This window comes from Stomoxys calcitrans, chromosome 2, assembly GCF_963082655.1.
Source record: "Stomoxys calcitrans chromosome 2, idStoCalc2.1, whole genome shotgun sequence".
NCBI lineage: Eukaryota > Metazoa > Arthropoda > Insecta > Diptera > Muscidae > Stomoxys > Stomoxys calcitrans.
Genome location: NC_081553.1, coordinates 36,272,604 through 36,298,949, shown reverse-complemented (window position 1 = coordinate 36,298,949; position 26,346 = coordinate 36,272,604). Strand labels below are relative to the sequence as shown.

Below are 26,346 nucleotides of genomic sequence, written 5' to 3'. Positions count from 1 at the left end.
AAGATTGCAAAGTTTTTCAATAAAAAATGTCCCATAAGAAATTTTGTTCATTGAAAAATGGATTCAGAAACCGTTATTGGCATCAATCAGTCTAGGTCAGTATGAAATTTCAGTATGAGATTTGAAAATTCTGTGTAAATTGCACTTGACCTATTATTTACAGCATTTTAAATGAAATCAATGAAGGCTGTGAAAAACTAATAATAGAAACTCAACGTGATTTGGAAATTTTTAGGGCAAGTTGATTACCATATTTTTAAAAATTAGACACATACATAAATATTTTTCTGAGCATCAGCTATTTACTCTATTTTTTGGTGTCCAAACTTTCTTTCGACCTTATGCAGAGTGAACAGCAAGAATTGCAGCATCAGTTATTGGTTTTTAAGGAGGAGAACAATTTCTTGAACAATAAACTGGAGCAACTTAAAAACGCTACAGCAGCCAATGAATCCAGAGACGATGCCACACGGGAAAGGCTTAACAATGATGTTTTGAAAAATGCCTCCTTACAAATTGACTATTTGCAAGTTGTGGGTTGTTATGGACCTAAATTGATATGTGAAATTTTTAAAATATTCTCCATTTTTTTCTTTTGTTAGGAAAACAAGGATTTGAAATCGTTAAATGAAAGCCACAAAAAAACCATTGAAAATCTGGAAAAGGAAATTCAAAATTATCGAAATCAAATTTTTAACTCATCATCAGCTTGCGAAGTAAGTTAAAATCATTTAAACTTCTACATTTAAGGCAGTGGTGGGCACACTAACGCTGTTGAAAAGTATCATCCAACATCAACTTAATGAAATAGCTTTGAAATAGAGTCGGTCGAACGAAGCCACACGGATTGTTTACACTGTCCGTGTGCTTCTGTTCGTTTTTCCTATGGGACTGTATGTTGTCCATCTATGATTTAAAGTCTTGAGATGTTTGCGACAGAGAATATAAGCCATGGCTAATAACCATTTACCCATAATCTGTATGTTAAAAAGGGTTTCGGGTACAACGGTGATTTTTCCCTCACATATGCTAACGGCATTTGCAAGGTCTTAAGCCATGTGAGTTGTTATTTAGCGACGTTCCCTTCGATAAAAAAACTAGGCGCCTACCATTGCTGATATTAGAAAAGCCAGGCCATCCTTCTGCTGTTGTTCCCATGAGCAGAAGGATGGCCTGGGCACCCCGGCAGCCGCTCTCCGAATTGCGACGGACTGTCTCCTCAGGTCTCATGTAGACCACTTCCATCAGGAGACCAAGATCCTACCAGTGCGAAGACATAACTAAATACATGCTGTCTAAGCAATACCTTTTGGGCTTGTATCGCAGGGACCATCCAAATCATCATCTTGTGAATAGATATCCACCGCTCAGAAGCCTTAAGGTAGATCGACATGATCTAGAGCGTGAGGTTCAGCGCTACAAGAGAGAACCTCTAGATCAAGCGGCATATCAAGCAGGTCTAGACAACATTCATGCAGATGCGGTAAATGGCTGCCGGGTAAATGTAGTCCTTGGAGAACGACCGCATCCCATTGCACCAGAAGAAATTGACCTCCCCCGGCAAACCAGAGTAGTTCTGGCTCAATTGCGTTCCGGCAGATGCAGCCGCCTCAACTCCTACGGAGCAAGGATTGATGCCGACGTGCATGATGTATGTCCCGATTGTAACCAGGGACCGCACGATATACGTCACCTGTTTAACTGCCCAGCCAGACCCACTCGACACAGACCCAGATCCCTGTGGACGCACCCCATCTTAGTCGCAGAGTTCCTGGGTCTTGACACTCAACAGAATCAAGCAGAAGAAAGATACAATAGAACACAATTAACTGCTACAACAACAACCCCGCAGAAGAGTGTTAGCCTTCCAGAATTTTTAATACTTCATTATTTTCCACATTGGTTAATTTTATTGCCTCTCAAAGGGTTTTATCCAAATGGGTAGGTTACACTAATGGTTGTTGCTTCATGGTAAAATTTTGTATTTGGTTGTGTGCGACGCCGACAAACTATCGGCTAGGTCTAAAATATGGGATCGTAGTTAGTTTTCTGCGATTCAGTTCTTTCAATCGATCTCAAATTTTCTAAAGGCTGCAACTGTTATTGTTCTTGTCAAACGGGACATATATCTAGCACATATATCTAGCAAGGGCTGCCGCCTCAGTGTATATCATCGGCAGCCCTTGCCGATGAAGAACTCCATCGGGTCAATCCGGTACGTACAACCGGCTGCCATAGGATTGCATTCGGTTTTAATTGGTCTGTGCATTGATATTGCTTCTATATAAATCGATCTCGTGATTTTTAGTTCTTATTTTTGATTGAAAAATAAGTCATGAGAAATTAACGATAGTATCGCTACTACAACAAAACCGAGTTTGTACAAAATGTTAAACCCCTTTTTCACAGCTCGGTCATCTATCTTCTCTTTAAAAAATCAGCTGACGAGAGCCTTAAATCCGGATTTGATAAGCAGTGTATAAGGGGTTTCAGTCTAATTGGATGAAAATTGCGCCCTCTATAGGCGCAGTGTATCTCAAAGGATGCATTCAGTGTCGGATTGCTTATTTTTGTTTAGTTTGTCAAAAAATTAACTTTTACGATAGTAGCCATCGGGAAAACATCAATCGATATTCAGTCAAAATATTAAATATCGATAGTGCCATCGATATTTTGCCAGCTCTAGTCTACAACGACAACAACAACTAATTACATCTTCTCTCTTTTGGTGCTATTATTCAATAGTACCGTTATAATGAATCAATCACATGTTTGAGATTTTTAAGATGCTTAACCGCATAAGCTCTTAAGAGTTAATGCATACATATTTGGTACCAAACATAAGAATTTAATTTTTTGAATTTTGGTCATCGGCAGCGACCACTGTGCGAACCTAAGTGTAAGCGTCGAGAAGGTTTTTAAATACGTGTTAAGTTTAGGACGGAAGATGAGAGACTAATCGGCCTGTAGTCCATGGGCAGGGGGGTGTGTGGTACATGTCCAAGCTGCATGTTGCATTTTCTATAGAGCGAGCTTTGTTTGCTCTTTCAGATTTTTATGCTAAAAATTTTGAGTATTTTGATTTTCTTGAAACTCGATGTACATATCTGATTTGTAAAGATATTGGTTGATAGGTCATTGGGTAATTATATACAAAATTTCTTCTTATTTCACCATAATAGGTAAAACAGAAATATACAGCCGTCATCAAAGTATTGGAAAGTACTATCATGAGTCAGAAATCCGAGATTAAGGAGCAAACGCAAGTCATTACAAACCTATTTGATCAAAAGAAACACATGAAGGATTTTATTGAAAAACTGCAAGTTTCCATTGAAGGTTAGTAGGAAGCGTGGGCAGCGTGGGCAGCAAAACAAACTTAATATTTGCTCTTGTCTTTGTAGAAAAGAACAAGGAAATATCCAAATATCTGGAAACAGATGGAATTTTAAAAAAATTACAGCATCAATTGAATGAATACAAAGAAAACTGTGTGGAATTGGAAAAATCACTAAAACTCTCGAAAAGTTTGGTGGATGAGCGATATAAACGTGAACAAGTTGCCATACAGAAGGTTCAAGAAGCTTTAACTGTGGCCGATATAGCCATGGCCGATAAAAAAGAGGCCTTAGATCGCCAACGCATACTTCAGGAGGAATGTGAAACTATAGCATCCACCATAGGCCAAGTAATGGAAGAGGCTGCACAAAAAGTTGAAAAGGAAATGGAAGATATGCGAAAAGCTAATTTGCAAAAAGAAAAGGCATTACTGGAGGAAAAAACCAAGGTAATACTGGGGACAAGAACTACAGAATACGATATGATGGGTGATATATTTACAGCTTGAAGAGCAGATTCGAAATCAAAATAAACTCTATGAAATTTTGAATACCAAATGCTTTCGACTCGAGGAGAAATATAAAAATGCTGCGAGTGATAATGAAAAACTATTGAAACAGTTGGAGTTAATGGAAAATCGAATTGTAAGTGAATTGGTAATGAGAAAAAAGGCAACTATTTCAGCTCAATTTTCTTCAAATTCTTATTTTTGAAAATAATAATAAATTGCACATTTAATTAAATTTATATTTTAGCATGAAATGGAGCAGCAGCATCACCGTAGCTATAGCAAAAGCCAAAAGAAGTATAACGACATAATACTAGAAATAATTTTATTACATTTTCTATATATCCATGGCTTAACATAAGAAGGTCCTAACTCAATTTTTTCCCTCAAAATTTTAAATAAGCGGGTTTTAAAAAGATTTCAAAAAAAGACCTATGTCAAGTATCTTTCTACTCCTGTAAAGAAACTAAAAATGTACCTCGCGTTTTTTTTTTATATATTCTGTAAGACAAATGTCAAATGCACCTTGCCTTAAAATTTCAGGCGGACACTATTGCAAATAACAGATTTATAACGATTTCAATAAAGGTCTATGCCAATTTTTTCCTTCTCCTCTAAAGTAACAAAACTCGAGTTAGGCCCTTTTTATATTAAGCCATCGATATGTATATTTTCATCATTCTTTTTTTTTGTATAGACAGTCCTTGGATGAGCAAGAGGTAGAAATCAAGTATTATGTGGAAAAAAATAAACAACTTCAAGAAAGGTAAAAAATTTTACACTATATTACATCAAATATTGCCACACAACACACAAAATGTTCATATTAAAAAATCTTACAAAAACAATTAAAATGACCAATAAGGTAATAGGACAGACAAACATCGGCCCTGCGGTAATGAATTTGGCATAACGAATGCCGACTTCAGACTAATCTGCAATAGCAATATTGTCAGTTGTTGTTGTAGCAATGCGTTGTACATGGAGGCGGCAACACTTGACGGTGAATTACTCCATCGGGTCGGGCTGCCATGGAATTGACAATTGTCGTTATTGTTGTAACAGTGTGTTGTGTTCTATTTTTCGTCAGTATCCAGATCCAGGAACTCTGCGACTAGGATGGGGTGCATCCATAGGGATCTGGGTCTGATAAGAGAGAGTCTGGCTGGGAAGTTAAACAGGTGACGTGTGTTGTGTGGTCCCTGGTCACATCCTGCACGTCGGCATCAATTCTTGCTTTGTAGGAATTGAGGCGGCTGCATCTGCCGGATTGCAATTCAGCCAGAACTTCTCTGTTTTAACGGGGGAGGTCAATATCTTCAGGTGCAATGGGAGGCGGTCGTTCTCTAGATCTACCTTAAGGCTTCAAGGCGGTGGACAATATGATGATTTGGATGGTCTCTGCTTAGACAGCATGTAATAATCACCCATATTCCCGTTGTCGAAGTCAAAAATCGACAGCAGTCGTTGTCGAAGGCCCGATGTAATTTAGAATGCAATCGTTTTCGTCAAATTTTACAGTCGAGTTTGACTTACGTCATACCAAACAAGTAAAAAAGCATTAAGTTCGGCCGGGCCGAACTTTGGATACCCATTACCTCGGATAAATATGTAAACCTTCTTTCGTCGCAATCCGGTGAAAAGTGGATAACTTATGCACCCAAATTCGACACGGACATTGAGTGGTCTACTAAATATAAGTCACTGTTGAATTTTGTATTTCAAATGTCAACAAAATCGGTTAAAAAAATATTGATTTTATGGGCTTCAGACCCTTAATCGGCATATTGGTCTATATGACTATTATATCTAAATACAGTCCGATCCGAACCATATTTGGGACCGATATTGGGAGACCTGAAACTACGCGCTGTATCAAATTTCAGCGAAATCGGTTAAAAGTTAAGTTTTTATGGACTTCAGACCCTGTATCGGCAGGCCGGTCTATATTGCAGCTATATCTAAATATAGTTCGACCTCAACTTTATTTAGCTCGGTAATCGAGAGGCTCAAAACAAGTCACTGTTTTAAATTTCAGCGAAATCGGTTAAAAAAATAATGCTTTTATGGGCTTCAGACTCTTTATCGGCAGATCGGTCTATATGGCAGCTATATCTAAATATAGTCCGATTTAATCCATATTGAGGTCAGATGTCGGGAGGTTTAAACTAGCCCACTGTTTCAAATTTCAGCGAAATCGGGCAATAAAGCTTTTATGGGCTTCACCACCCTTTATAGGCTGAACGGTATATATGGTAGCTATATCTAAATATAGTCCGATCTGAACCATATTTGGGTCTAATGTTGGGAAGCCTTTAGCTACTCACTGTTTCATGTTTCAGCGAAATCGGATTAAAAATAAAGGATTTATGGGTATTAGACCCTTTATCGGAAAATCGGCCTATATAGCAGCTATATCCAAATATGGTCCGATTTGGCCCGTTCAAGAACTTAACCAGCGTGCATCAAAAAGACGTATCTGTACCAAATTTCAGCTCAACATGTCAATTTTTGAAGGCTGTAGAGTGATTACAACAGACACACGGACATCGTTACATCGTCTTAGAATTTTAAGACGATCCGAAATATATATACTTTGCCGGGTCGGAAATTGATATTTCGATGTGTTGCAAACGGATTGACTAAATGAATATACCCCCTATACTACGGTGGTGGGTATAAAAATGTAAACTGTAAATGTGTCTTCGGCATCCATAATACCATTTTGTAAAAATGTCGACATTCGACTAAGCCATCGCCAACCGGAATAAGGGGGAATGTCTTCGCACGGGTTGGACCTTTGTCTCATGATGGAGGTGGTCCACATGAGAACTGAGGAGACAGCCCGTCGGAGTTCGGAGGAAGGCATTCTGATTGCGTGTCACAGAGCTGACGAGACCACACTAGCGCTGCATAACTTACCACAGACCGGCCAATTGGTTTCTTTGGCAGCACCTCAAGCGCTGCCGGCAAGTAACTTGAAGACCTTGTTGCTACTTTTGACTTGCTGTGGTTTGAGAAGAGAGTTTGTAAGAGCTGTCAACTGTTACATCAAGTATTTTGGGATACTTGATGGTCGGAATTGTCACTAATGTCGATCGTCATTTTAAGCTCTCTACGCACCTCATGCGTTTTTGTAGTGAACTATGTGGCTGAAGATTTGGATTCAGATTTCTTGCAGCGAAATAAGAGGCAAGCTCGTTGAAGTAGACGTTTAACCTATCGCAGATGACATCAATGGGTGGGAGGCCTGATGCCATGATCATACAAACGTCCGCATATGAAACGATCTCTATGTCATCTGGAGGGGGTGGAATTAAGGATAGGTAAAGGTTAAACATTCCGGAGATATCACCTTGCCTTTGTGATCTTCCTGTTTCACTCTACGGTGTTTCGATTTCATATCCCTAAATTCCACACAGAAAATGCACGACCCAGCGCTTCAGGTCTGGCTGGAGGTACGTATTGGCGATGAACTCAAGTAGTTTGGCATGGCTGAGCGTGTCTAATGCCTTCGATAGATCCAGTGTACCGAGGACCGTCCGACTGGCTGGAGAGACGTATTGGCGATGTCCTCAAATAGTTTGGCATGGCTGACCGTGTCGAATGCCTTCGATAGATCCAGTGTCAGGAGGACCGTCCTATCACATGGCCTGGGCTGATTGAAAAAATACGGCAAATGCTATGCAGAACAGTTGTTGTACTGTTGTGCAGTCTTCGAAATCCATTTTGATGCTCGGCGGATCCAAATTCTCCAACAAGGCTCGGGGAAGTCCCTCAAGCGTCTTGGTCTATACAACTCCCTCTCACTCCTTTCCAGGCTTCAGTAGGGCGATCACTCTGCCCATTTTCCAGACAACGGGTACTATAAAAGTGTTCAAAGACAGGTTGAGGACAGTCCTAAGGTTCTCGAATCCAGGTTGATCCAGATTCTTCTTCGGCATCAGTGTAAAGAATCCGTCGGGACTCAACGACTTGGACGACTTGGCGCCATGGATGACATTCGTAATCCATGGCGCCAAGACCACGGATACGACGAATGGCTCTCATCCCAGCCCTATCACTCTCGGGTTGCACAATAAATTGACGGTTGAACCACCTGGCGCACCTCTTCGGATCAGTCACGGTTACGTCAGCAAAAGTGACTGAGGTCCTGTCATCCCATCTATCGGGGTTCGAGAGTGACTTAACAGTAGACCACAGCTTGTCTAAACCGGTACCCAAGTTCCATTGCTCCAAGTGTTCCAGCCACAAATTCCGCTTATATTCGTTGACTACCCTGTTCATTTCCAGATTCAGCTAACCGATTTTGCTATGACTTCCAACAGCCTTGCCAAATATGGGTCAAATAGGCAATCTCATGGCAGTCGGTTGTAAGTACCGAATCGACCCGCTGGAGTCCTCCATCGGCAACAACACAATTGTTGACCCTCCACCATGGATCGCATTTGTCGAGTTCTCTGCGCGGTATCTCTTTTTAGGCAAACAAAGAATAATGAATAAGAACTGTTATGCTATTGGAGCTATATCAAGCTGTAGTCCGATTGGGACCATAAATGAATTGAATGCTGAACATTGTAGATGTTATTGTGTAATATTTCCGTCCATTCGGGCAAGAATTGCGCATTGTAGGGGCTAAAGAAGCAAAAAGATCGATTCAGACCATACTGTACACGTAAATTGAAGGTCATGGTAGAAGGCGTGGTACAAAATTTCTGCCCAGTCGGATGAGAATTGCGCCCTCTAGAGGCTCAAGAAGTCAAGATCCCAGATCGATTTATATAGCAGCTATATCAGATTATGTACCGATTTGCGCCATACTTAGCACAGTGGAAGTCATAACAAAACACCTCGTGCAAAATTTCAGCCAAATTGGATAAGAATTGCGCCCTCTAGCGGCTCAAGAAGTCAAGAAGTCAAGATCCTAGATCCGTTTATCTGGCAGCAATACCAGGTTGTAGACCGATTTCAACCATACTTGGTTGTTGGATGTGATACCAAAACACTATGTGCAAAATTTCAGCCCTCTGGAGGCTTAAGAACTCAAGATCCAAGATCGGTTTATATGGCAGCTATATCGAAACATGGACCAATATGGCCAATATACTTTATGGGGTCTTAGACGCATATTTCGAGATGTTACAAACAGAAAGACGAAATTATTATACCTCTGTTTGAGGGCATATGAGATTCGGCACGGCCATACTTAGCACACTTTTAGTTGTGTTTATAGTTACATATTTATAATTTTTTTATTTTCCAGTTACCGCTCGACTATACACAACTTAACCCATTTATTTGAGAAACAAATCTGTGCACTACAAACTGAAGTTACCAACCTAAAAGCGGAAAATAGTATGCTGAAAGCCAGAAATTTATCCACCAAAAATGACCAAAACTGAATTTGAATTCAATCGATTAATAACTTCATATGCATTTAGGATGTTTTGTTTTTTTTTTACATACAAATTTTTATTGTTGCTCACTTGTGTGAGAATCACTATTTGTTTTATATTTTTATGTAAATATATATACCTACTTTTCAAAAAAACAAAACAACGAAACTGTTTTCCTTAGAGTATTGCCTTATGCTGAATTCACTTGAGTCGTTCGGCCAGGGAATAAACTGGGAAACCAATAACTTGTTTCCTCATCTTGTTCATCAATCCAACATAGGCCTTCACTTACAACTTTATCCAAGGACTGGCGGGCTCTATAGTCAGACCATCTAAAGGCAACATTGAGTTAGAAAAAATTTTTAAAGATTTTTTTTTCGTATACATACCCCAATTGTTCAATGAGCATCGTAAGAGTTACAAAGCCTTGTTCAGTATTCGATGCCTGTGTTAGTATCGTAGTTTCTTCCATACTCAGCTCTCCGGGTATGGATTGTAGGATATATTTTCCTTTGCCCAATTTATGAACCACGAATCTGTAAGCATAAGAAATATGAGGGATCGAGGGACAGTTTTTGAATCCTAGATGACTAGTTTAAGATGAACCAGGCTCTCAGAGACTGAATAAGAAAAATGTTAGGGAATGGATGCATAGTATAGAGAAAGGCTATGTTATTGTAGTAGTAGTCACATTTTTATGTGAACGTAGCGATTCTGGTCAAGCTCCTATAGATGAGGATGCTCGTTCCGGTCCATAGTACCGGTCGCCGCGGGAACATGATGGCCATTGGATATTTGAAGGCGCCAATGACTTGCTTTGTCATACCTCAGCATCATAGGCACTCAGTATTTAACCCATTAACGACGAATGGGTAAAAAATCCCAAAAATAGAGCTGTCTTGGAAAAATTTTAGCTCGAGTTAGAAAAATGTATCCTAATGCAATTGGAATTTGTTCATGTCATATAAGGTCATGTTTTTTCCGCGAAGAGCGGCAATTTTTTTATAGCTCAAAAAATCAAACAAAAAATATTCTCATGTAAGGGACGAGTCCTCTTGGACAAGATAATGGTCCAACTAGAGGGCTTTACCTTAGTTTTTAATAAATTAAATTAAATTTTATTTTATTTTAATTTTATTCCTGGACTAGAATAAGGCAGTACTGCACTGTATTCGTCCTAGGATTTCGCTAGCTGCGGTAGTCTTAAAGTCTTCCCGAGTCTAAGCGAATATTTTGGTTTTATATTGTATGTTATTATATATTTTTGTTAGGCCTTTCGAGTAAAACAAGCGTGTTTTAAGTTTAAACAACTTTATTGTCCAACAGTCTGACAAGAATGATGATTTTTATCGACATGTACATAGCTTTTAAGACTTTCACAGAATCACTCTAACCATCTAGAGTGGAAACAAAATCTATGTTCGAAAGAATTACAAAAACAATTATTCTTAACTATCGAAATCTTGAGCAAAAGAGCGTTCATTAGATTACAATTATCTTGAGTCTTGACAAAAGAGAGTAATTATATGTTATGCAAAACAAGATAGAGTGAGACAGCAATAGTTACCGATTATCTAGAGCGTAACATTATCACATTGTAACATTGTAATTTTATAAGAGATTAACATAACACAAAAGAGTAGGTATCCTAATTGTTTATTTTTAACATTGAGATATTATGCAGTTAAGTTGTTGGTGACCTTAACATGTTTGTAAATGCTGGGCTGTTACAACCTCCCCCTCAGTTGCATCAATCGCCACGATGATGTAACTGAATATTATTAAATATTTTTGGCTAAACGCGCAGACCTCCTCGGTGCTGGTGATGGCTCTTTTCTACAATGGGTTTCTTGTTGGTTACCATGTTGTCCCTGCTGCTGCTGAAGTTTCTTTTCGGTTTGTTGTTGACTATTTTGGTCATGTTGTTGTTTATGTGGCTGACGATGCTGCTCGTGTTGTTGCTGTTTGTGATGATAACGATGCTGCTCGTGTTGTTGTTTATGTTGTACATGGCTTTCTTTGGAAGGGCGACCTCGTTTACGTTTTGGATAAACAGGATCCATATCTTCGCCTTCGTATGGTATTAAAGCAGACGAATGTACTGTTGCTACTGGTAGATTAGGTTCATTAATAGCCGCAATACTATAGCAATTGGAACCTTTCTTTGCAATAATTACATACGGCCCATCTCTTTTGGGAACGAACTTAGAGGTTATGCTATCTTTAGCTTTGCTTAATATATGAGTTTCTGCCAAAACTTTACATCCGACTTGAAAGTCTGGCTGACTTTTACGCTTGAGATCCACTACCCTCTTATTTTTGTCCTGCATTTTAATTTGAGTTTCATTGGCGATCTCCAAAGTATCGGCTAGTTTCAATAAATATGGTGTGATTTGTGGGACAAAGTTTTCAGCCTTTACGATGGCCCTAAAGTCATAATGCACTTCCGTTGGCGTTCGAAGCTCTCTTCCGAAAGTAAGATACGCTGCTGTTTGTCCCGTACTGTCGCACTTTGCAGTATTCATTGCAAATCTTATTGCTGGTAGCATTATACTCCATTTTTTATGGTCTGTACCTACGCATATGGAAAGTTGCGCTTTCAAATCGCGATTTTTCCTTTCCACGGGATTTGATTGCGGATGATAAATTGGGGTAAAAGTTTGTTTAATTCCCAAACAAAATGTTAGTTTCTGCATTAATGCCGATATAAATTGAGTGCCATTGTCTGTGTGTATTCTACGAGGGACCCCATATCTCAAAACCACTTCGTTTAACAAAGTTATAGCACAATTTTCTGCAGTGGCATCCTTAAGAGCAAATAACTCCACCCATCTACTGCATATGTCTTCTACGATTAATATCCACTGATAACCCTCTATTGTCCTTGGCAAGGGTCCAAAGAGGTCCACTGCAATTATCTCAAAACGCTTGTTAGTGGATATTGTTTGTAATAATCCGGACGGTTTCATGTTTGAAGGCTTATAACGCTTACATTCTTCGCATGATTTCACATAGTTCCCAATATCGTTTCTTATCCCTGGCCAATAAAATAGTGCTGTTATTCGGCTAGTAGTTTTATCTTTTCCGTAATGGCCAGATATAGCATCCTTATGGTATTTATATAAAATTTCATCACGAAGTGATTTTGGAAGGACCAACTGTCCGTTCTCTGAATCTTGTTCACAACAATATCTATACAGTACACCGTCAAGCATCATATATCCACGATTTGTATGTCTAAGTACATTCTCATCATCCTTTTCGAATGATGTAATAATTTGCCTTAGATCATCATCTTCAAGCTGCGCTTGACGAAAGTCTTCAAGTCCTTTTCGCGGTAAGTCAATATCTATAGCATTACATTCACAGGATTCGATGCATACTTCGTGAGAACATGGTGGTCTGGATAACGTATCCGCTATGACATTCTGTCTTCCGGGAGTATAGTTAATTGTAAAATTGTAACTTTGTAATAGCAAGGACCATCTAGCTAAACGGCCCGTTGGGGATTTTAAGGAGAATAGCCACTTCAGCGGCTGATGATCTGTCAAGATAGAAACCTCAGATCCTTCTATATAACCGCGAAATTTCTGAACTGCCCACACGACAGCTAAAGCTTCGCGCTCTGTGGTGGAATAGTTTCGCTCCGCTGGTAAGAGAAGGCGGCTGGCATATTCAATTGGGTGTTGTTCGTCCTCTTTCTCCCCCTGAAGTAGAACAGCCCCGATCGCATAATTGCTTGCATCTGTCCTTAAGAAAAACGGCTGATTCTCTTTTACTTGTTGCAAAATTGGTGGTGATGAAAGCAGTCTTTTTAGCTTTTCGAACGATTTATTTTCCTCTTCGGACCATTTCCATACAGCAAGCTTCTTTGTTAAATTCGATAATGGCTTTGATATTTTGGCAAAATCAGGTATGAACCTTCTGAACCAGGAACATGTTTGCAAGAAAGACATAAGCTGTTTAACATTTTTAGGAATTGGTCTATTCAGGATTGCCGATGACTTTTCAGGATCTATTTTTATACCACCTTGTGTTAAAATGTGGCCCAAGTATTTGACTTCCGGCTTAGCGAAAAAACATTTATCCTTGTTAAGGTGAAATCCAATAAATTTGAGCTTTTTAAATACCATGTCCAGGTCTTTGATGTGGGAAGCAAAATTTTGCGAACATATTATAATGTCGTCCAAATAGGCCAGAATTAATATGCTTGGGAGACTAGAACGAAATTTATCGATTATCCTTTGAAAGGTTGCGGGCGCATTTTTAAGGCCGAAAGGCATTCTATTAAAAGCAAAAATGCCGAAAGGAGTAGTAAAAGCCGTTTTCAACTTATCGTCTTCTGACATTCGTATTTGCCAATAACCTGATTTTAAATCGAGGGTTGACATAAAGGGTGTTGTTTTTGCTGCGTGTAAAAGGTCCTCCATACGTGGCAAAGGATATGTATCTGTAACTGTAATTGCGTTTAGTTTTCGGTAATCGACGCAAAATCGAATGGAACCATCCTTTTTCGGTATAAGAACGACGGGAAAAGCCCAAGGTGATTCAACCTCTTCAATTATACCCTTTGTCAACATGGAATTTATTTCCATCTTCAACTTTTCCTTCATAGCCGGTGAAATTCTATATGGCGGATTTGATATGGGTGTATGACCACCCGTGTTGATTTTGTGCGTAATACCATTAATGGGCGAGCTAATATTTTCAAATATATCCTCATGGGATGTCAAGAAAGATAAAAGCTCCCGTTTCTGGGATTCTACCAAATACGAATTTTCGTCCTCACAAATATTAAAATCGAGGGAATTCAGTTCAAATGCCAATGGACTCCAAGACTCTGAATCTTTGCGAGTTTTCTTCAAAGGAGGAAATAAATCAGCTGATTGAGGCATTTCAAACCCGTTTGGCAGTGAGTCTTCAAAAATTTTAAATAAGCCCCCAGGTGAGTAATTTTCGGGCTTTGAGTACAACTCACCCAATGGTGGGTTTTCTTTACAATTCGACTCAAACCATGACATGAAATCTTGCAAATTTGAAGATGATTTTGGTTGTGCATCTTCTATGTGGGCTTGGCTAACTGCGATACCTTTGACATTGACCGTTTTCGTTTTAAATTTGAAAAATTCTTTTGGCTCGTCCTTAAAATACCAGACCCTTTGGGCTAAATCCATTACAATGCCAGCCTGCTCTAGAAAATCAATGCCCAAAAGTGTCCTATTGCACCTGGCATTTGGAAGACAGATAAACCTTATACGTTTTAGACGTTTTCCTATTATTATATCCACAATTGTAGAACAGACAACTTCTTTTCGAGCAGCTCCATCTGCCAAGGTTATTTCTGCGAATACTTTCTGGAATTTGACTTCTTTCTCGACAAGTTTTTGAAACAAGTAGTACCCTGCCACACTGGTTCTCGCTGCCGTGTCCAAATAAGCTTCGCCATTCAAGCCGTTTACATTAATTTCAACAGTGGGCACGTCGTGGCCTACGAGGGTTGTCTGTATGCTATTGAAATCAAGCGTTTTTGGACTTTCTAAGATGTTACGGTTATTACAAGTTGGACAATTGGATCTGTAATATCCCACAGCGCCGCATCCGTAACAGTTAATTTTATTTTCTTCGGGTTTCCCCCTTTTCTCTATTTCAATGCGTTTGTAACACACATCTGCTGTATGGTTTTTCTTTCTGCAGTAAGAGCAGCGTATTTGTGGTTTTTCTGAGGAACTAAACGTTTTGTTACCTTCAGTTTTATTTTCATTTATTGACAGTTCAATATCTCGAGCTTTGTATAGAAGTTCTTGGAAAGTCTTGACGCTTTCGCGAGGAATTTTCTCTCGGATTTGAATACTAATTTGTGAAAAAATCATGTTTATAATAGTGCTCTCTGGAAGTCTTTCTTTTAACTGAGCGAAAAGGCTTCTCTTTCTACACACGAAACTATCAGTCGACTCATAAGGTCTTTGTTTATCCTGAAATATTTCAGAGTAGATCCTCCAATCTGGTTTTGGCGGTGAAAAAGCATCGCGTAATAATGCTATGGCATCTGAAAAGGTTCCGGCTTCAAACTTGACGCCTTGCCACCAAGAGGATGCGTAACCTTCGAGTAGCAATGGAAGGCTAAGAAGAGCCATGGAATCTGACATATTTTCTGCCTCTTTGTACACCAAGATCGTAGCAATAAAATCTTCGACTTTTGCTGTGCTTCGACCACCATTGAAACGTGCGCTGCAAGAGCTAAAAGTAGATCGACTTTCTTGACGGACAGAATTTCCTAATAGATGGGAAAATTGGCTTTCTGAAAGGCTCACAGTAACGGGGACGGAATTTGAATTGGATCTAGATTGATTTGGAACAGGGTTACTTTGCATAGGAGCAGGATTTTGTTTTCTAGTAGATGGTGCATTAGAAGGGGTTTGAGGAGTATTTGGAACGGTCGAAGAAGTGCTTGTGCCTCCAGCAAGTGCTTGCTCTGGAATCGGGCCTACAGCATTTATTGAGTTCATTGTAGTTCTTGGCATACCTCAAGCGATGAAATTCGTTTTATTATTTTATCGTAATTAGAGCCACACGTTCTCTAGCAACTATTTGCTACCATAGGCAAACGTAGTACTAACAACAATTATAGGCAGATCACAGAGGTCCAATTTAACAACAACAACACCTATTGATCACTGATGGAGCAATTTCAAAACAACAACAACACATATGATTTACCGTTGCTTATGAGTCCAATATATGATGACCAATAAATCCACGTGAAGCAAAATTGAAGCCTCGATGGTTTAAATTTTCGATTTGATTTGAAAAGTTATTTTTCCAAAATTTTCCGTTGGGCGCCAATTGTAAGGGACGAGTCCTCTTGGACAAGATAATGGTCCAACTAGAGGGCTTTACCTTAGTTTTTAATAAATTAAATTAAATTTTATTTTATTTTAATTTTATTCCTGGACTAGAATAAGGCAGTACTGCACTGTATTCGTCCTAGGATTTCGCTAGCTGCGGTAGTCTTAAAGTCTTCCCGAGTCTAAGCGAATATTTTGGTTTTATATTGTATGTTATTATATATTTTTGTTAGGCCTTTCGAGTAAAACAAGCGTGTTTTAAGTTTAAACAACTTTATTGTCCAACAGTCTGACAAGAATGATGATTTTTATCGACATGTACATAGCTTTTAAGACTTTCACAGAATCACTCTAACCATCTAGAGTGGAAACAAAATCTATGTTCGAAAGAATTACAAAAACAATTATTCTTAACTATCGAAATCTTGAGCAAAAGAGCGTTCATTAGATTACAATTATCTTGAGTCTTGACAAAAGAGAGTAATTATATGTTATGCAAAACAAGATAGAGTGAGACAGCAATAGTTACCGATTATCTAGAGCGTAACATTATCACATTGTAACATTGTAATTTTATAAGAGATTAACATAACACAAAAGAGTAGGTATCCTAATTGTTTATTTTTAACATTGAGATATTATGCAGTTAAGTTGTTGGTGACCTTAACATGTTTGTAAATGCTGGGCTGTTACACTCAAAGTTTTTACGAGTGAGATTTTTGGAAACGTCATTCTGTAAAGGTCATTAAAATCCAGTTTTTTCGCTAAATGGTCATAAAATACTAAGAAAATGATTTTTTTTTTGTAAAATCATAGTAGATTAGAAAATTAAAAGAATTTTTGTTTTTTTATTTTTTTTTTTCAAAAATGTTTAATTTTTTAGAGAAAACAATTTACCAAACCTTTTTATTTTTTAGGAAAATTTAAAAAAAAAGAGACAACAGAATCGGGGTCAGGCGTTAACGGGTTAAGCAAGATCCGGTGCCGTTCGACCTCTAACTGAGACTCTCCACTCGATACTGCTTATTATTTGCCACAGAAGTTGCAGCTACTTCCTCCGGAGCATTCCATCATCCGAAAACTGTGTACCTGCCTGGTGCCTCGCAACTAAACTTTGATTTTATTTAATACATATAACTTGATACAAGGTTCAAAGCTCAAAGTTCCAAGCAATAACTATTCCAGAGCACATCGAGATTTATTCTATCGCCGCTCGTGTGTGTATGACTACAGTCTATTAATGACCCACGCCGGTTAAGGATTTGAACCTGGGTTAGGAATGAAAATGTTCTAAGTAAAAAGGACGAGAGTTCCTTGGAAATGACACTGGGCAAGTCCGAAGAGATTCACCGTAGACCCTGAGAAAACTAACATCTACCTGTTCACTGCAAATGAAAATTTGCCTATGAACATTCCATTAAGGAACAGGGGCAAACATCTTACATATTAATGAGTGCTGTCCGACTTAAGTTAAAGATGGTACGTTGGTTTTAGAAAAGTGAGGTCTGGTCATATCGGTAGTAAGGTGGACCGCGAAAGAGAGGAAGTGCAAAGTAAACCCATTGTCTTCGCTCACCCACCCATCGCACCAAATACCAGCGATGACATTTAAGGTCGTCTGTAAAACACAAATACCAAGAATGCTGGAAGGAATAAGGGGATCCCAAAAATGACAATTGGAAGTTGTTACATGGGTCGAAGCTGGGGGATAAAAATGCCGCCTGACAGAATGGTCCTTCAGACGTATATGCGAGCAATTAAGGAATGCCTGCACTATAATAGTGCTAGAACGAGACCTCAGATTGTGAGCATGAATGTGAATATTCAAATGACTATTGCTACGATAACGAGGGCGATAACGCTTACATATGGCACGATCCCCATAATTTGTATACCGAGCCATATTGGGGTGAGAGACAATAAAAAAAAGGACTAACTGGCATTAAGAGCTAGAAGTTTGTCAAAAGGAGACGTACCTGCGGAATATAGGTGCAGGAAACGCTGGAAACGACTTGCGCAGAGCTTATGGAAAGCACAAGGAGACAATCGAGCATTTTTTATATCAACGCTCAGCCTTCGCAAGGAAAATTTCGCACTATTCAGGGTCGGAAGTCATACCAGACTTAATAATCTCATGAAAATAGACTGAGAGAGGTATATGGATTCCTGACACAGGCTTTTCGAAGTTTCTTTTTAGAAAACTTAGGTTTTCTAAGTTTCTTTTTAGAAAACTTAGGTTTTCTAAGTTTCTTTTTAGAAAACTTAGGCTTTTCTAAGTTTCTTTTAGAAACTGGCTTATGGCCTTTTTTAATCTATTCTAACATAACTTCAATTTTTTTATAATCCCCCTTATTTCGATGGCGCAGTCGAATGTCGAACTTTTTACAAAATTGTATTATAGTTATCGAAGACGAACATTCGTTTACATGTTTGGTATCACAAAAGACGATTTTGACTGTCAAATTTGACAAAAACAATCGATAAATAAGTAAATTGCATTCTAAACTGCATCGCGTCTGTTTGTCAAAAAGTATGGAACCTTCTTTTATATTATTTTTTATACCCACCACCGAGGGATGGGGGTATATTCATTTTGTCATTCCGTTTGCAACACATCGAAATATCCATTTCCGACCCTATAAAGTATATATATTCTTGATCAGCGTAAAAATCTAAGACGATCTAGCCATGTCCGTCCGTCTGTCTGTTGAAATCACGCTACAGTCTTTAAAAATAGAGATATTGAGCTGAAATTTTGCACAGATTCTTTTTTGTCCATAAGCAGGTTAAGTTCGAAGATGGGCTATATCGGACTATATCTTGATATAGCCCCCATATAGACCGATCCGCCAATTTAGGGTCTTAGGCCCATAAAAGCCACATTTATTATCCGCTTTTGTTGAAATTTGGGACAGTGAGTTGTGTTAGGCCCTTCGACATCCTTTGTCAATTTGGCTCAGATCGGTCCAGATTTGGATATAGCTGCCATATAGACCGATCCATCGATTTTGGGTCTAAGGCCCATAAAAGCCACATTTATGGTCCGATTTCGCTGAAATTTGGGACAGTGAGTTGTGTTAGGCCCTTTGACATATTTCTTCAATTTGGTCCAGATCGGTTCAGATTTGGATATATCTGCCATATAGACCTATCCTCCGGTTTAGGGTCTTAGGCCCACAAAAGCCACATTTATTATCCAATTTTGCTGAAATTTGGGACAGTGAATTGTGTAAGCCCCATCGACATCCTTCGTTAATTTGGCTCAGATCAGTCCAGATTTGGATATAGCTGCCATATAGATCGATCCTCCGATTTATGGTGTAAGGCCCATAATAGCCACATTCATTATCCGATTTTGCTGAAATTTGGGACAGTGAGTTGTGTTAGGCCCTTTGACATATTTCTTCAATTTGGTCCAGATCGGTTCAAATTTGGATATAGCTGCCATATAGACCGATTTCTTGATTTATGGTTTTGGGCCCATAAAATGCTCATTTATTGCCCGATGTCGCCGAAATTTGGAATAGTGAGTTAAGTTAAGCCCCTTGACATACTTCTGCAATATCGCACAGATCGGTCCAGATTTGGATACAGCTACCATATAGACCGGTATCTAGGTTTTAGGTTTTTTGGCCATAAAAGACGCATTTATTGTCCGATGTCGCTGAAATTTGAGACAGTGAGTTTGGTTAGGCTCTTCGACGTCCTTCTTCTGGACCAGATCGGTCCAGATTTGAATATAGCTGCCATATAGACCGATCACTGGATTTAAGGTTTAGGGCCCATAAAAGAGGCATTTATTGTCCGATTTCGCCAAAATTTGGGACAGTGCTTAGTGTTAGGCTCTTCGACATGTTTACGCAACTTGGCCCAAATCGGTCCAGATTTGGATATAGCTGCCATGTAGACCGATATCTCGATTTAAAGTCTTGGCCCATAAAACGCGCATTTATAATCCGATTTCACTCCAATTTGATACAGTGACTTATGTTCGGCTTTTCGACATCCGTGTCGTATATAGTTCAGATCGGTATGAGGTATATGAGTATAAGGTATGAAATTTTTACCGAATTTTGATGAAAGGTGGTTTACATATATACTCAAGGTGGTGGGTATCCAAAGTTCGGCCCGGCCGAACTTAACGTCTTTTTACTTGTTTTTATTTAACATAATATTTTTTAATTATCAAGCTTTCGAAGGCGAATAAATTACAGAATACCCTGAAATGTGAAATTCGCCTTCAACTACGACTGCTGTCGATTTTCGCCTTCGACAACGGGAATAAGGTTGATTATTTAATTTTGTTGTTGGAACTGTGTCTACCTAAGACCAACTGTTTTTTGTTTCTAATTAAAAAAACTCAAAAAATTAGGGCAAAATTTGGTGTTGCAAAATGTATTGGGCAAGGCTATGGAGATCTCGATTTAGGAACCATCCCCCATGTTTCATTTGCAGTCCTCTTAGCCACTAAAAGATTACATGCTCCATCTGAACACTAATTAGAGTACTCCCAATTCAATACCATGGCAGCCGGTTGTACGTACCGGACTGACCCTATGAATCCCTACATCGGCAAGGGCTGCCGCTTCAGTGTTCTGCACACTGCTACAACTACAACAATAAATCTAATTAGTGAGAGGTCAAGCATTCGATAACATGAGGCAACTTCAAAGTACAAGATAGAAAGGCGAGCAAACTTATTCGAGTTCGCACTCAGTAAACAGAATCCATTATGGCCCAAGTGGTAAATAAGTAAGCAAATGTTAGAAGTTGTATACTAAGGATAACAAAATCGTTTCTTACCCATTTCCAAATATGCTTAGCTTTTTTGTAGCCATTAGAATGTCTTCATTTGTTATTTCTTGATGTACAGCATTTTGTCCTCTGGCAGCAATTAATCGTCTTCTCAACTCATTCAATTCCATTAATCCACCTGCAAGGCACAAATGCCATAAAACACACACAAATATGTAAAGCGATTGGGTTTCATAAACATCTTCATAATTTATATTATTTAGAAAGATATATTTTCAGTTATGAGATATCAAGAATTCTGGGAGCGATGAGATCATTCCAATTTTTCTATTGACTTTGGTGAGCCAAAATTAAAGTATCTGATTAAATAAATAAATGGTCCATAAGTTGTTATTGTAGCCACATACTTGCATGTGGGGATGTGAGTATTCTGGTGTGAAACGAGGTTATTTAAAGTGGCGAAAGCATTCTTGGGTCAGTAAAGATTCTAGATCGAATTCTTGACGTATGGATATCGATAGTCAAAAATACATTTCTTTGGCGATTTAAATGCAGATGATTCGAATTTGATTTTAAAATTTGTTTATACTATCTCATTCAAAAGAGATGCACTAAACTCTAATGTTGCATGAACTAGCTTTTAAAAAACAATTCATTAAATATGTTTACCTTACCTGTTTTATGATTCGCCGCCAAACATACCTCCACCACCTGTACTCCCAATTCGTAATAAAAATCTCCCATTCCCAAGACACTCCAAAAACCTTTACCACTAGCCAGGGGATCTACGCCAATGGCTGCACACATTTCTTGAAATTGTTTACGAAATTGGGCATTTTTCTTAATATCCTGTTTATGGCTTATGGAAAATTCTTCAAGTTTTTGCCGAAACACTTCCATTTGTTTGGTCATCTGCTCCAATTGACTTTCCTGCAGATCTGTGCCCTTGTCCTTCAGTTTTTCAGCAGCCAATTGCTGTTGTTGAATAGCTCCTAAGCCTACTCTACGTCTCATTTTTGCTAACTATTAACTATTTATAAGTAATATTTTTTAATATTTAAACAGCCTGAGAATAAAAATGTTTATGATTCTCACATTTAAAACAAAAACAGCTGATATTAGTCATTTGCTCAGTTGCATAGTGATGCCAGATTAATCATACATTTTTGTGATGCCGTATCGTGACACATAGAACAAAAAAAGTTGGCCGATGGCGGCCGTTTCTAAGGTTGTCAAAATCGAAAACCGGTTAAACTGTTTCGATTGTCTCCACCGTAATCGGGTTTTAGAAACAAGTTACAAAGGGCGAAACGAAAAAGTTCGCTTTTGATTTGTTCAACCCCCTTTCCCCTGACATTACTACTATACGTACTTGAACTTATCAAAGCAATACCTCAGATTTAATAAACATCAGTGTAAACACTGATTGTCCAACATTCTTACAGCTTACAAGCTGTTTTGAATGACACTAGCTGTATTCAAAACTCAAAAATTGGTGCAAATTTGGAAAAATGTTTACTGGTTCGCGGACCTTATTTGCTAGCAGAAGAGAGCGCGAGAGAGGGCAAATTTTGACAGTTAGAATTTAGAGAACCTGCAAATTTCTACTGGGACTTTTTTTTGCCAGCAGAAATTTGCAACTTTGAGCATATGTTTTGAAAAGGTCAGCTGTTTTATGAAAAGCAGCCGTTACATGAAAATACAAAAGCTAACGCCAAAATAGATCAAAAAGGCAGAGATATGTAAAAATATAAATATTGTTTATTGGTAATTATTAAATTTGTTTCATTTTTTTACTTTTGATGAAAATTCTTGGAAGAAGCTAGTGTTCAGGCACAGAAAACTCGACAAATGAAGTTGTACCTCAAGTCGGCTGTTCTACGTTAGATGTTAAGTGCAAAATTTGCGGAATTATTTGAAAAATCTTGACAAACTAAAACATTGTATCCTTTCAGACACCAAGTAAAGAGCAATTATCGGTTTCTTTGATGGAATAATCCTCACCGGAGAGCTACGATGAAACCAACACCGTTCCTTTGAATGCTGTCATGGGATTGAGTGGGTCTAGTGACGCAAGGGATTAAAAAAATTAGTGCAAATTAGTCTGCTTATTGTGAACGGATACAGATATCTTCAATGATAACAAAGTGTCCGTAGCCGCCACATGACCAGATAGAAAGCCCCCTTAGCCTCACATCAGTGGTCGTAGCAATTTATCTAGCCACAATATCCAAAAGTATTAGATGGTTAGTCCAAGGTATCTTTGTCGGCACAACAAGTGTACTTTTGTAGACGGTGATGGCATGTAAAGCAGTTGTAGTCCTATGCGTCCTTCGAAATGCATGCTGATGCTCGGCGAATGGAAATTGTCCAACGAGAGGAGCGGGAGGAGTAGTCTCTCATGCCTCTTGGCTACTGATAAAAGAGGGGAGATCCGTGTGTACGTATCCAGTACGTACAACCGGCTGCCATGGGATTGAACGGTAATTTGTGATGGCTGTCCAGCGGCACGGAGATCACGGATATACGAATGGCTCCCCTTCTAGCCTTTTCACTTTCGGGTCAATAAATTGACGCTTATTTAAGGAAAATACCTCAAAAGTATTGCCAGCATTTTTTATTAAAAAAAAAATTGTTTTCTTAGCAAGCAAATAAAAACCAATCAAAACAAAATCAGCTGTTTTTCTGCAAATTTTCACTGGAAGTCATTCGTGTACTTTTGCATGCAAATTTTTTTAAAGAGAGTAAAATGGTTCTTACTGTCCTGCAAATTTTTAATGGAAAAGTATGCGAACAGACCTTTTATGATTGATATTTGTGCAGTGAAAAAAACGGGTTTTCAAAAAACCACCGGTTTTTGACAACCCTACGCGTTTTTCACTCATGTAATGTCCTAATTCCGATCGCATATCTTCGGCAAACCTAAGGTTCTCATTGCAAACGCGCACAGTAGTTACGGATATCCTGTGCTTTATAAAAAAAAATTGGTTTATATATAGCTCACATATATGGAGACCACCGTACCGCAGAGGTTAGCATGTTCGCATATGATGCTGGATTCGAAACCAGGCGTTGATTTCGAATCATAAATAAATGTTGTCTAGCCGCGCTTGATATGCCGCTTGATCTAGAGGGTCTCTCTTTTAGCGCTGTACCTCACTCTCTAGATCATGTCGATCTACCTTAAAGCTTCTAGGCGGTGGATATCCAACCACAATATGGTGATTTGGATGGTCTCTGCAATAACAGCCCAAAATTGCTTGGACAGCATGTAGTTATGTCTTCGCACGGGTAGGAACTTTGTCTCCTGATGAAGGTGGACCATGTAAGGAGACAGCCCGTCGCAGTTCGAAGAGCGGCATTCTGGCAAATCTGAATATTATTCCACTGTGTGTCACATAGCTGTGGAGACCACACTGGCGCTGCATAACTTTCCACATACCATCCAATCGCTTTGTACGTGGTCAACAAGGTTTCTTTGTCAGCACTCCAAGTGCTGCCGGCAAGAGGCTTGAGGAGCTTATTTCTACTTTTGACTTTATCGTAAATTGTTGTGGCTTGAGAGCAGAATTTGTGAGTTATGTAAACTGTGACATCAAGTATTTTGGGACACTTGATGGTTGGAATTTTCAGTCTATTTCTCAGGATTCTATCCATCTTTCTTAAAAATCTTTTTCTTTTTTTTCTAAAAGTTGCTCAACAGTAAAAAACCATATGCTTTTTTAGTAAACATGAAAAGACAGTATCAATATTTATTTATTTATTTGCTGAATTTTGTAATGTTAGGCCTAATTTGCCGTTTTAATAAAATTATTACAATAGAACTACTCACAAAAGCAAAGCTTTTTCATGTAAAAAAAAATACATTATATGTGAAAGAATGAATAAATCTTAACTAATGAACAAAAAAATTGTAGTACTTATATCGAGTGCCTTGGAAACAAATTATCGAAAGGACGAAAAAATGTTGATGGATATTTCTAAAAATTAAATGCTCTAATGCTAAGGTAGTTATACATGTCTGGATTTAATTTTAAGAAAATTGGGAATGTGTATAAGGGCATTAACTAAATTATTTAACAAATAGCAAAAATGCATATAAATAGTCTCAAGACTATGGACTGTCCATTCGGGTTCGGTACCAGCAACTTTATAAAGCAAAAAATGTTTTTTTCTTGTTTTTTAAAATTAATGTCTTATTTGGCTTTTACGTCACTTACAAAAGTTAATTTGCTACTTATAAATCACGTCATAGCGATAATTTGAAATTTTGGGCATATCGATATGTCTACCATCCTATAAAGATTTCAGAAAATTCCTATATATCAAATTATAAGCAAATAAATATTTTTTTTAGTTTCGCATAGTTTTTACAAATTAAAATTTAACTATGTATATTTGTGCACATTTTATTAAAAAAAATAAATAAAAATTCTGGTGTGTTCTTTGATAAAAGCGATTCCATTACAAACGAAGATATTTGCCAATTAAGAGTATTTAGCTACCACCGAGGCAGTTTAATGGATCCATAGAATGATAAAATGTGGTTAATGTTATTTCACTAGTTTTAAAATTTTGAAAAATATGTATGTATATATAAACCTTTGCAAAGGTGGTACATATTAAAAATACACATTTGGGTGCTTATTTTTTTGGTTTTAGAAAATAAAATAGGATAAATTCGTGTTAACAAAATTTTCAGTTAAAATGAGAACATTTACTGTGTAGTTTAGAATGATAAAGAAGTGAGTCAAATAAAAAATATATCAAATAATTTTGTGAAAAATACTCTCACAGACATATGTATATATGGACTTACATCATTATCATTCTCACAGACACATTAATTCTCTTTTTTCTGTAATGATAAAATTATTTATGTATGACGTATTACTCTTATGTTTAACTAAAATAATGCCTTGTAAAATCAATATATCATTAGGACGCTTCTGGGAAGTTCATATTGCAAAGATTTCTGTAAAAACTAGGTTTTCTTATAAAAAAGTGTTTGTTTCAAAATCAATCTCACCTGTGTCTGAAAGTAAAAAATAATATCTACAGACAGCATACTGAACTGGAGGTTTACTCTAGCTATCATGGAAAGATTAAGGGGAGCAAAACCAAAACACTTAAACAAATCTACTTGGTTCAGTCATAGAAACAAAGATTATTTTTCCACCTAATAAGAAAGTAAGAAGTAGAAAAGACCTTTAAAAAAGAACCTTCCCACCAATTTGTTCTTTGTGATCGAAGCACTCATAATTATTGCCAACAATATTGAGGGAAAAGTTAAATGAACAAGCCGAATATTCCATAACGAAGTCATACAAAATAAAAGTAAAAGAAATTTTAATTCTGTAGAGTATGTAATACTTAAAAATAATAACTAAATAAAGCCTCTCGCAAAAAAATAAATAACTTTGAGAAAAAATATTTACACAGAAAATAAATAATACACCTACAATACAAATTGTTCCTAAATCTGTATTTAATATAATGAAAA

General features: G+C 37.9%; 2 protein-coding genes across 3 annotated transcripts; one reads left to right on the top strand and one right to left on the bottom strand.

The window, feature by feature from the left end:
- The first annotated feature begins 27 nt into the window (after positions 1–27).
- On the top strand, positions 28–9,310 carry LOC106089196 (probable DNA double-strand break repair Rad50 ATPase). 2 transcript variants are annotated; one of them, XM_013254988.2, is made up of 10 exons: positions 28–95; positions 164–236; positions 348–533; positions 603–716; positions 3,183–3,339; positions 3,405–3,787; positions 3,843–3,995; positions 4,095–4,144; positions 4,545–4,613; positions 9,111–9,310. In XM_013254988.2, exons 1-10 carry the CDS (start codon positions 58–60, stop codon positions 9,247–9,249), a joined length of 1,362 nt encoding a protein of 453 aa, XP_013110442.2. In that variant the 5' UTR covers positions 28–57; the 3' UTR covers positions 9,250–9,310. The 2 variants fall into 2 exon arrangements, with proteins under 2 accessions (XP_013110442.2, XP_013110443.2); XM_013254989.2 differs by having other exon boundaries at positions 36–95; positions 3,843–3,983.
- LOC106089197 (vacuolar-sorting protein SNF8) lies at positions 9,284–21,944 on the bottom strand. The gene is made up of 4 exons (XM_013254991.2): positions 21,518–21,944; positions 20,892–21,021; positions 9,633–9,779; positions 9,284–9,575 (listed from the first exon to the last, which is right to left on the bottom strand). The coding sequence occupies exons 1-4, from the start codon at positions 21,855–21,857 to the stop codon at positions 9,434–9,436; spliced, it is 759 nt and encodes a 252-aa protein (XP_013110445.1). The 5' UTR covers positions 21,858–21,944; the 3' UTR covers positions 9,284–9,433.
- Between the last annotated feature and the right edge of the window lie 4,402 nt (positions 21,945–26,346).

Bases quoted from the DNA above. Each gene is read 5' to 3' on its own strand.
- LOC106089196 (XM_013254988.2), top strand. From the start codon at position 58: ATGGATTCAGAAACCGTTATTGGCATCAATCAGTCTAG. The intron at 3,788-3,842 runs GTAATACTGGGG...ATATATTTACAG, and splicing joins TACTGGAGGAAAAAACCAAG to CTTGAAGAGCAGATTCGAAA. The intron at 3,996-4,094 runs GTAATGAGAAAA...TTTATATTTTAG, and splicing joins ATCGAATTGTAAGTGAATTG to CATGAAATGGAGCAGCAGCA.
- LOC106089197 (XM_013254991.2), bottom strand. From the start codon at position 21,857: ATGAGACGTAGAGTAGGCTTAGGAGCTATTCAACAACAGCAATTGGCT. The intron at 21,022-21,517 runs GTAAGGTAAACA...TGTGCCTTGCAG, and splicing joins GGCGGCGAATCATAAAACAG to GTGGATTAATGGAATTGAAT. The intron at 9,780-20,891 runs GTAAGAAACGAT...TTATGCTTACAG, and splicing joins CTAAGCATATTTGGAAATGG to ATTCGTGGTTCATAAATTGG.